Source organism: Galeopterus variegatus, unplaced genomic scaffold (assembly GCF_000696425.1).
Source record: "Galeopterus variegatus unplaced genomic scaffold, G_variegatus-3.0.2 Scaffold9350, whole genome shotgun sequence".
Lineage (NCBI taxonomy): Eukaryota > Metazoa > Chordata > Mammalia > Dermoptera > Cynocephalidae > Galeopterus > Galeopterus variegatus.
The window spans coordinates 66609-77881 of record NW_007735461.1 but is presented as its reverse complement, the minus strand read 5'-3'; the positions used below and the strand labels follow the sequence as shown (position 1 = coordinate 77881).

The window sequence follows — 11273 nt, the reverse complement described above, 5'->3', positions numbered from 1 at the left end:
TTGGTGTTATCAGCACCACACTCTCCCAAGTGAGCCACAGGCCGGCCCTAGAAAGGAGATTTATTTTTAAAAAACTGGCAATAAAGTATTTATTATCATTAATAAACCAATAGCCTATATATTAGTAGCCTATATACACAAATGTTCAAAAATCATAGCTATTTACTAAATAGTAAAAATTAATTCTGCTACTTACAAAAGTGACTAATTAACAGAGTATTACAATAGGGTTGATAAAATCTTTCCTCAGCTTTTTAAAGGACTATCACATGGCTCCAAATGTGAAGCATTCGTACAATGCTAATATGCCATAGTAATGACATTACTGGTAATGGTGAAGATTAGGATTACAAGGAATTTAATTAAAATCAAATATGTAAGTTTGCAAACTACAAATTGGCGTGCGAAGGTGAGTTCTTATTCTTTCCCCACCGTTCCCTATTTCCAGGTTCTTGCCTCACCTCCACTGTTTAGCTTCCGGGATAAGAGCTCCACTTTTTCTTGCAATTTATCATAGACAGTGACAATCTGGGACACAGCTCGGCGGGAGGACTCCACACGCTCCTGCAGCTGAGATTCCATCTCTTCACTGGAACTGCTGGCCAAAGTAGCAAGGAAAGAGAAAGCTGGCTCCTGCCCTTCCCCTGAGGATAGAGGGGGGAAAAAAAAGAAGCCCCCCCAAAAATTACAAAACTGGCAATATCAGTATCCATTTTTTTCCTCAAATGGAGAGCCTCAAAGCAAAGCTCTACCTAAAAACCCCAGATGACATGTAGTGATACTCGCCTCTCTCTCGGTCATCTTTCCTTTCCTGATTGCTATCAGAGTCTGGTTCTGGTTCAGGCACAACAAGGGCTTTTCTTTCTGTGAGTAGGTCTCCCAAACCCTGCTCCAGATCGTAACGTTTAAGGATGATACGTATGTTTTCATCAAACTGGAGAAAGGTAGGTACAATTATGAAAAAACAAAAGGGCACATCTCTGGAAATGAAGAATACCAAAGAGAACTGAATTGCTCAGATAAAAATCTGAGCAAATAAATAAGTTAGCTACCTGACTCCAATACCGGTTGACAATCAATAGTGAAGCATCATCAGTGGCCTGTCGTCGTTCCAGTTTTTCAATGTGCTCACGGAGTTCATCTTCAATGGCCTGCCGTTGATCCAGCATTTCTGCCAGCTTGCGATTTTTGGTTTGCAGTGTTCGAATGTCTAACTCTTCCTGCCCCAGGAAACCAATCTTATTAGTCTCCACAAAGAAATTAGACAAATGAGCTGTTAAAATTCAATGAGCTCACATTAGTCCATTAGTTGTTTCCTATGAATAAAGCTAGTCATTAAAAAAAAATCTTATAACAAATAATTAGATAAAGAGTTGAAGCAGAACAGATAAATTGAGGAACGGATGTATGATGATGTGAGAAAAGAATGACACATAAATAGACTAGAACCTCAACCTCACCCATCTCACTGTTCTAGTCACATGTACGTCCACAAAGTAATACTACTTTGAGGTTCTATTCCAATCAACACTGTCATCTATCTCCTAAATAGTGACCTTCATTCATTCAAGACTTTGGCACCTGGGTCCTTCTCTATCCCAGTCCCTGCCAATATATCTGGTGACTTCAATATACAAGTACATGTGGACAAACTGTCTAATCCTCTAGCATCTAGGCTGTCAGCATTTTGAATTCTTTAACTCTAATGATTATCTCCTCCACTGTGCTTCAGCCATGCATGAACTGTGCCACATTTGAAGTCTTAAATTCCAACGTCTTCCCGTTCCCTGAATAAAACAACATCTTTCCAGGTATCGCATGCCCTTACCCCAATATACCAGTTCTTTCACCTCATTTAGATCTCCAGAATTTTGAATTCTCTCCTTTCTCCCTTTCAATCCCCTTGTCTCCACTACCTTCCATATATTGATTGTATCCTATAATATATTCCTTCAAATACCTGCCTATCAGCCTCCTCAATTCTCTGTCCTTAATCCTACCTCTGTGAACAAACTCCAATCTGAATTAATCCAGATATCTGACTATTCCATTCTTATACCCAGTATGCTGACACTTCTGGGTAATGTCATTAAATCAGGGAGACTGGTGCGTTTACAAAATGAATTCCTAACCTGAACAAATCCTATCATTTGTCCTTTAACGAGTAGGTTATCACCTATTCTCCACTGAGGCAATATCAAACTCCATCAAGCCCTGCCCTCTTTCATATCATATTAAGCAGGTGGCTTTACTTCCTATTTCAACAAGAAAATAAAAGCCAAAACATAAGAAGCTCCTCAATTCCCCATCTCCTTGATCCATTCATGCAAGTCACCAACCTATCCACATATTTTTAAAACGTTGACTTGTGCTCAGGATCCCATTCTCTTCTGTTTCTGCAAAAACCTCACTCCATCAGTAACTCCACATCCCTCTCAGTATCTTTAATCTCTCTTTCTAGCTCCTTCCCTAAGACAAGCTGGAGAGGGGCTGGATGGAATATCGCAGGAATTACCTAGGAATTAATGAAATGAATATTTTAAAGAACTGTTTATCAGAGCAGAAATTTCTGGTTTTACTTTTATTTTTTCTCTTCCACTTTGGTTAAAACATTCCTGATATGCTAAAGTAGTTAACAGTTTCCCCACGGTACCAGTTGATTAAAACTATTAATAAACTACATCCACAACCTCTTCTCCGAACACTGCCTTTCCATTCTCACTTTAACTGAAATCTGGGTAAGAACACCGTTTCCCTATAGGCTTCTCCAGTGTTGCCCGTTTCCCTTCCACACTCCCAGAAGCCCTAGGCCTGGAGGCAGAAGGATGTCCTCGTTTTCCATTGCCACTTCCAAGCCATAATCCCACCTTCCTCCCTAAAACCTCCCAGCTTGCAGCTCATACACTACCTACCACCCTGCTTTGTGGAACTCATCTATAAATGCCCAGGTTATTTCCTCACATTTTTGGAAGATTTAGCACCTGGCTTTTTATCATTCCCCCCAATACTACTCCTGTCATAATTTGTAATGATTTCAATTCCTTATAGATGATATTTCCTGTACCTTGGATCAGCAAGTCATTGACCTCCTCTACACCAATGATCTTGCCCTCTACCTCTCTCACTCACCAACTCCCACAGTTATTCTTAGTCTCAGTCTTAACTGTACCTGCATGTCCTCTATAAGTTCAATGCCAAACACCCCATTCTCTACATCTACCATGTATTTTTCCAGCTCACTCCCTCCAGTTTCCTGGCTCCAGCAATTCTTCAACCTCTCCAGGATCTACAGTCCACTGGTCCTATACCTTTCCCTGTCCTTCACTCCTCTCACTTCCTCACTTCCTTCTTTACTGAACTTAAATTCCATGATCAATCATTATAATCACTCCCTTTTATATACCTTCTTCTCCTTCCTTGCTCCTTTATCATACATGTCTGGTAAAAATCCCAATCCTGGTAACAGCCAACTCTCCACCTACTCCAAGCCTAGACCCATGCAACTAAATGTGACTAGAAAAAAATAAAGCACCATGCCAGTCAGTTTCCCTTTAAATTCATGACTGCAAATTCACACAGACCTTCAGTGCTGCCCAGCAACCCTACCACATTTCTCTAATCCATCCTCTCTTCAAGATGACTACTTCATACCTTCTCTTGTCTCTTCTAAACTTCCAAACCTCCAAAACTTCCTCCCCAATCCTCACTCTCATATAAGTCTTGCTTCTGATTTCACTGGAAAAAAATAGAAGCAATCAGAAGAGAACACCCACAACTCCCTCCCATAACCACGGCTATACAATCCACCTACCTACATCTAAAATCATATCTCCTGCCTTCCTTCTTGTTGCTATGGATAAACTGTCCTTGCTCCTAGTTAAGGCCAATTCCTCCACTTGTGCATTACATTACATTCCCTCTCACCTATTCAAGGACATCACACCTATAACTGTCCCCTCTTTCTACTATATCATCAATTTTATCCTCTCTACCAAATCATTTCATTCAACAGCTAAACATGCTGTAATATCTCCTACCTTAAAAAACAAACAAACAAAAACCCCACATTTCCCCATGGGTACTGCCCCATTTTCTTTGTTCTACTTTACAGCAATACTCCTCCAAAGTATTGTCTTTATCCTCTTTTCCTTTCCTCTCCTCTCATATTCTCTTAAGCTTAATGCAATCAGGCTTCCATCCCCCCACTCCTCCAACATAGGTCTTGTCAAACCTCCAAAGAACTCTCTTTTGCTAAATGTAAGTCCTTCCCTTACTCAATGCAACTGCAGCCCCTGATCAACTCCTTGAAACACTTTCTTCATTTGGCTTCTGGGACCCCACTCTCTCTCATTATCCTGCTATCTCTTAGTCCCTCTTTATCTTTTTGATTAGTCCCTTCTCATCTCCTTGACAGGGAAATGTTACAGTGCCCAGGACTCTGTCCTCAGACCTCTTCTTTATCTATGCTTTTTCCTTAAAAGAGTGTCTCCAGTCTGGATTAAATGGATTTAAACATCTATAAAATGATGATTACCAAATGTATAGCTTTAGCCCAGACCTTTCTCCAGAGTCCAGGCTACTATCGCAACTACCTAACCATTCAGAGGCCTAATAAATATCTCAAACTTACATGTCCAAAACCAAATCCCACTCATGATTCACCCTTTACAGCTCCCACATCTGCTCCTCTCAAACTCCTCCCTAGCTCAGTAAGTGGAAACTCCGTTACTTCCAAACTCCTGGGATGATCCTCCCTATCTCTCACATGCTTCATCCAATCCATCAGCAAATCTTGTCAACACTACCTCCACAGTGGTCCAAGCTACCATGATCCCTCATTAGGATTACTGCAAAGGCCTTCTGTAGCAAACACTTTTGTGTCATGTCCTGTCAGCCTGCCAGATTTCAGCACAGCAGTGATGGACAGCTCCATTCACACTGCCAGTGTTCCCACAAGCACATTTTGGAGTCTTTTAGTTTTTCTGTCCCACAATCTCAGCTGGCTCACTACAGCAACATCAAAATGCACAGGAGGAGTTATTGTCTTCAAGGGCAACTTCAATCAATTAGGGCAGGAATCAGTGGATACGTCAGATCCCACCTTTAAAGAGGTGGAGTTGGGGCATTGTGGTGAGTGAGAAGGAGCTGAGGGAACAATTCTGCTAACTGGACTCCTGCTTATAACCCTTGCTCCTCTAATATATAGTCTATTCTCCAAATATAATTCAGAACATGTTATTTCCCTACTTAAGACCTTCCAATGGCTCCTCACTGCCCTCTGGATAAAATCCAAACTGGGAAGTTTGCTGTATGCTTCCCTTAGAGCATGTGCTTATCCTTATACACAGTACATATCCCACTCTATTATAACAGTCTATTCCCTTGTTAGTTCCACCCTACAAACTGAAGACTGGTGGCTGTCCTCAGTATAAAGCATAGTGTCTGCCAAATAACACATACTCAACTAATATTTATATTTACTAAGTGAATAAATGTCTTTGGGGTACATGATGTAATGCAGTGCTAACACAAGTACAGTATGGAGTACTAGAACCCCAGACGGCCTCCGAAATAACACTTCAACAACAATTTACTATGAATGTTCCTATTAGTTCTTCTGACTCTGAAAAAAAAATCAATCTCTCTGAACCTCAGCCTCAAAATCAAATAAGTAACAGACATGGTTTTACAGAATCTTGATCTGGTTCAAAACCTGTACGCTTTTGATATCTAATCGATATATGACATTACTATAAGCTTTTGGTATATAATACAGTACTCTAAAGAAACTGTCAGCCCCATAGCAGCAAGGATAATATCTGTTTTATTCACCATTATTTTATCTAGCCCAATAATAACTATTAGTAGCTGCCATTTACTGAGTACTTACAATGTTAAAGGCAATGTTTGAACCCTTAGCAGGTACTCTCACTTTATCCTCACAACAATCTAATGTGGTGGATACTATAATTACATTTTACAAAAAAGGAAACAGAGGTACAGGAAAGATAGCACAAGGCCATGCAGCTAAAAAGTGGTGCAGGTGAGAGTCAACCCCAGGCAGTCTGGTCTCAGACTTGTACTCTCATCAACCTCTCAATGATTTTGCTACACTGTCTCTCAGAACCTGGCACTGAATTTTTCAGTGAATGAAAACTGAATATACATCTTCCCACTGCTAAACACCTATAGTCAATGCTGTATCAGGTACCATACTCCCATACACCCCTTAAAGACAAAGATCAAATGTCAGTCTACCTCTCCTCCAGAACGGACTATCATTTCATTTCACCTACTTTTGACCTGTTTTATCTCCCTCTTCTTTTCAAATGACTTCCCATTCCTCCAGAAGGCTCCCATACGTTTTTAGTTTCAGGTTGCAAATGACAGAACAAAAGCACACTTTCATAGCACTGTTTCCTCATACCGTTGAAGAGACACCCCCAAGCTTAATTGTTTCCACTGTGGTCCCTGAATCTTCAACAGCTGTCTTCTTCTCTGGAGGTATGGATGTTCCAGGCTCTCCAGCTGCTCTTTTATTTCCAATTCCTGACATCTTGGCATAAGATGATAGCTGAATTCCTGCAAGGAAAAAGGCAAAAAATGAGATAAGCTATGCAAGGAGAACAATGACTGAGAGACCACCTATGATGTAAACACTAGCAATTTTTCTGGCCAACCCTTTCACCTAGATCCATTAACTCCACACCAAGTACACCGTCCTCAAATTTCTCTTGAGAAAGAAAGAACCAAACTGTGGAGTAACAGTCAAGGTTGAATTTACACAACTACAGATTTCTAAATAGGATTCTGATAAAAAATAAGATAATGGAAAAAGGGTGAAGAGGCCAAGAATAAATTTCAGAAATCTCACTTCCTGAAATGCCAAAATCAAAAAAGTACAGTTTGATTAGGACAGAAGTTATACAGTTGAAAGAATCACAGAGGTGATAGAGATCTGGGAAATGTCTAAGTCATTAATACTGGACAAGTCAATTATCATCTCTGAACCTCAGTTTTCTAAACTAGGAATAACAACAGTATATATACTTCCTAGCCTTTTACAAGGAAGAGATGACATAATCATAGAAAGAACTTAGCATAATGCCAGACACTCAGAAACACCAGCTCTTTTTTTTTTTTTTTTTTTTTTTTTTTTGGAGACTAGCCGGTATGGGGATCTGAACCCGTAACCTTTGTGTTATAAGGTTGCGCTCTAACCAACTGAGATAACCGGACAGCCTCTCAGCTCTCCTTTTAACGTTTGCAGTTTCTCCCCTATTTCCAAATGCTCTACCCACTATTTCCTGCAACCCTAGGAACTTAGACCTGGGTCCGAATCCCGGTTCAACCTGTTAGGGAGCCGTGTTGCCTTCAAAGAGTTAAGTTCTCCAAGAGCTTCAGTTTCCCATTTACAATGGAGACGAACGTATTTTTCGTCTGTCCTACCTGCCTCCCAGGGTTTCGGAACTCTAAGGAAGCAGAATGGAGGCTAAAGCACTTTGGCTACTTTAGGAAGCAACCCCGCCATCGCGGAGACTCCAGATTACTTCCAATTCAAGCTCCAGGAGACCCGGGTATCGGTGGCAGGAATTTGAGTCCGGGAGAGAGAGGAGACAGGAGCTGGGCAAGCGCCGCAATCCGACTCGTAAAGGGCCAAGGACCGCAGACTCCGGCGCGGTTAAATGCAGGCCCGGGAGATGGGGGCCCCGGAGTCGGAGAAGGCGAAGGTTCCCGGGGGCTCATCCAAAACCGTCGCGCCCTACCCTGTGATCTAACCTGGGTTCTTCCAACTTGCGCCGCCCGGAGCGGAACTCACGGCAGTTATTCACCAAGGTCCGCTCAGCCCTCCCACCTCTCACCCCTGACCCACGCCGAAGACGGAGAGAAGCTTCCGGGAGGCGGGGCCAGGGACAGGAAAAAGGGAAAGGATAGAGGAAGTCGCTTCAACCGTGCTCGGTGGACTGCGAGACCCAGCAGGGCGGAAGTGACGTAGGCGGGGGCGCTGTGCGGCCTGAATAGGCGTCGCTGTCTAGCAAGGCTTGGTGGGCGTAGCAACCTCTCCTCGCAAAGACCTCCAGGAGTACCCGGATCTCTGACGCCCAACGGACAGCCCTGACTTTTGTTGACTTGTTGCCCTTTGCTACTGCGATCTGGTTTTTCTACTGAGATAAAGCGTCTTGTTTCGTTGCCTGTCATTGTGTCTCCCGTAACTCGTTCAGATTGCCCATTGGCTCGTCGTCCAGTACATCTCCGGGCAGCAAAGAACTAGCCTCAGATATGTCAGGAAAATCTCGGATGGAGCCCCTTCGTGCTGAAACGGAGAGGTCTGGAGAAAATCTGAGGGATTGGATGGATTTCGGGTCTTACAGGGAACTGTATTCAGCTCTATGTACACATTAGAACCATTTGGGGAGTTTAGGGTAGGGCTTGAACATAGACGCTTTTTACTAAAGGCGTTCCCCTCATCCCAGCCCGTCTCCACCTCCTAGGTTCTATTGTGCAAACAGGATTGACAACTACTGTTCTGTGATTTTGGGGAACAAGAAATTGGCCAGGGAAAAGGTAAGAAATGCAAATCAATTAGTACTCTGATCTCAATACTAGTCTATTTTAAGCTAATTAAGCATTAATGTTTAGTTAATGACAAAAAATTACTGCTATTTCCCACTCTGTTAAACTAAATGTCTGTGTTTTAATGATAGGAAGGTACTTAATCTAACATATTAGTAAAAAGCTGTTGCCTCGCAGGACTGTGAAAAACTACCTCACGACATCAGATAACGGCCCAGAAGTGGAAGAATGATTGCTATATCTTTAAAAAAAAAAAAAAAAAAGTGAGAAGAAAAGAAAGAAAGGAAAGAAAAAAAAAAGAAAAAATTTGACATCTTTGGAAAAAAGGTGAAACCTAATGCACACTGAATTTCTGGTACTGTGAAGACGTTGGTCCCTGTTCCTGCTAGGTCTTATCTGTGAATGAAGTAAGTAGGAAAACAGTGTTTGTGGTGCCTGGTACTAGAACACCTTGCCTAACCTGGATAGAATTAACTGGCTCCAAATAGACTTAATGTTTTTTCAGTGAAGCAAAAGCCTGAGAACTCGTGTTTGGGGACCCACTTGCTGAAAAGCATTGAGTGAGACCATGACATTCATTCTCTGGTCTCCTTGGCAAGCCTTGCATCCACAGAACCACTGAATGGCAAGCAAGTTCTTCTACCTTGGAGTTTGTAACCTGCAGGTTCACAGACTGTATTTGGCCACCAGATACACGTGTTTATTTTGGACAGTATTAGTGGCCCTGTGTGGTTAAAAACAATGACAAAAACTGGCTTAGTTGCCAGAATTTAAAATACAGTATTTTACATAAAAATCCATATTATCAACCTCTCTTGAAAATGTCGAAGATCTAGCAACACCAGAGTTATATTCTTGCACAGTCACATTCCCAATAGCAGAGTAGCAGCTTCCTCTTTCACAAATGGGTCAGGTCATTCCTGTTTACCATAACTCCTGCTACTCCTTATCAGTTCCCCAGCACTAGTTGAGTTTCATTTGAGTATTATTACATGTGTGTTGTATTGTGATAAATCAGTCGCTGATACGAGGTAAGTGTCTCGTGGACATTATTGATTATCTACCCAGCATCCATTCTCCCTGTGAAAATTGATGAAATCACTTGCTGTCCAACCTAGACAAAATATGGCTTGGAAAGGTACAAAGGAGAGGAGCTCAAGCCTACTTTTCTGAGATAACGAACTGTTTCCAATGACCTTTAGGAAACCTACCAGAAATCCTTTCATGTCTTTCAACTCCTTCACACATCTCCTGCTTTGCATGTTCGCACATATTCTGTGCTGAGGTTTATCACTAGACGTTCTTTAGAACTGCAGTAATTCAGATAGGATGCCCCAAGAATAAACTGCCCAGTAACGGCATTTCCACCAATGAACTGATGAAAAATCTGACTTTAAGCCTCCAAAACCAGTGGACTCTGTTTCCAAGCAGATTACATGAACCTCTCCCTTTTTGCCACGAACAGCTTTCTCTTACCCTTCCCTCACTGAATGTATTCATGGCTGGCCTGAATAAACTCAACATATTTGGAGATCTTTTTCTCTAATGTGTTTTTTTTTCTAGGTTAACACCCCCACCAGCACCTTCTTAACAGAACAGAACTAGGATTCTATTCATGAATCCATTTAGCCTCCTTGATTCCATATGCCTTGGGGGAAGCTGATTTTACACCCATCTCCAGAGATTGTTGTAATAATTCAGTCCCGTTCCCCAAGCAAAAGCCCTATTCTCCACAATGGACAGTTTAGTCAGAGTGAATTTCTTGGAATACTTAGGACTAAAGCAGTTTTTTTTGGGGGGGGGGGGTGTTCTGTATTTTTTGTGTCAGGCCTGGAACTTTTGGAGCCTTCTTGCTACCATTTTGAGAATGTAGCCAACACACAGAGGTAGTTAGAACCAAGAGAATTTTAAGGAAATGGAACCAGAAAAAGTGAGTTAGGTCACCCCAACTTCACCCCACACTTCAAAGTGCTGGAGAAGATACTGAGAAGAGATCAGACCTTTCTAGAATCACAATTCTCACCATGTAAGTAAGCAATTCTCCAGCTACTGGTGAGATCAATCTTTTCTGAAAGCCTCACTCTGCCATCTGGCATCCTCACAGTAGCCTGTCCTGGTCCAAAGAGAGAGCCTCACCCTAGAGAATTTAGAAAATGGAATAGATGAAAGGTAAGATGGCAGAGTCTTCTCTCATTGACCATTCCCCATTCTGACCAGTCACCACCTGTTCACCATCTTAATCAAGAGAAAAAGGAATAGCCCCCCAAAATAAGTTTTACCATCACTCATAAATTGTAAAACAGCATTAGCAATTCTAAAAGAATACTTAATATTTCATTTCACTTTTCTTTTAAAGATATCATTGCTTGTCTCAACAAATAATTTAAGTAGAATAATAATTCTTTTTATTTATTTATTTGTTTGTTTGTTTGTTTGTTTATAAGGAGAAAACTGACTCAGCTTTCAAGTGATGTTTTCAAAGTACTTAATAAATATTTGTTAAAGGACCTCAGTGTTTTGACTTCCAGCCAGTCTTTATTAACTACACAATTCTGCCACAAGGTGGCAGCAGGCAACACGCCTCCATCCTCAATTCCCCTATTAAAACTTCCCTTGCAGAGTTCTGTGCTTATTCATTAATTATGTCTTAACCTTCGCTCTCAGAAATCAGGACAACTAGTTAGAGTGAGCTTAATGCT

At 41.5% G+C, this 11273-nt stretch overlaps 1 protein-coding gene and 1 long non-coding RNA gene across 2 annotated transcripts in view; one reads left to right on the top strand and one right to left on the bottom strand.

Annotated features, from left to right (window-relative positions):
• Nucleotides 1-63: 63 nt before the first annotated feature.
• The window catches only part of RNF20 (ring finger protein 20, E3 ubiquitin protein ligase), an 18487-nt gene continuing 7277 nt past the window's right edge, over nucleotides 64-11273 (bottom strand). The window contains exons 2-5 of the mRNA XM_008593572.1: nucleotides 6428-6582; nucleotides 1053-1220; nucleotides 787-934; nucleotides 64-644 (exon numbers count right to left, since the gene is read on the bottom strand). Of these exons, the coding sequence (XP_008591794.1) occupies nucleotides 439-644; nucleotides 787-934; nucleotides 1053-1220; nucleotides 6428-6556 (651 nt within the window). The 5' untranslated portion in view covers nucleotides 6557-6582 and the 3' untranslated portion in view covers nucleotides 64-438. The remainder of the gene's footprint in view (nucleotides 645-786; nucleotides 935-1052; nucleotides 1221-6427; nucleotides 6583-11273) is intronic.
• LOC103609212 lies at nucleotides 8070-8818 on the top strand. Its single transcript, XR_552112.1, has 2 exons — nucleotides 8070-8565; nucleotides 8752-8818. It is a non-coding gene; the product is annotated as an uncharacterized LOC103609212 (long non-coding RNA).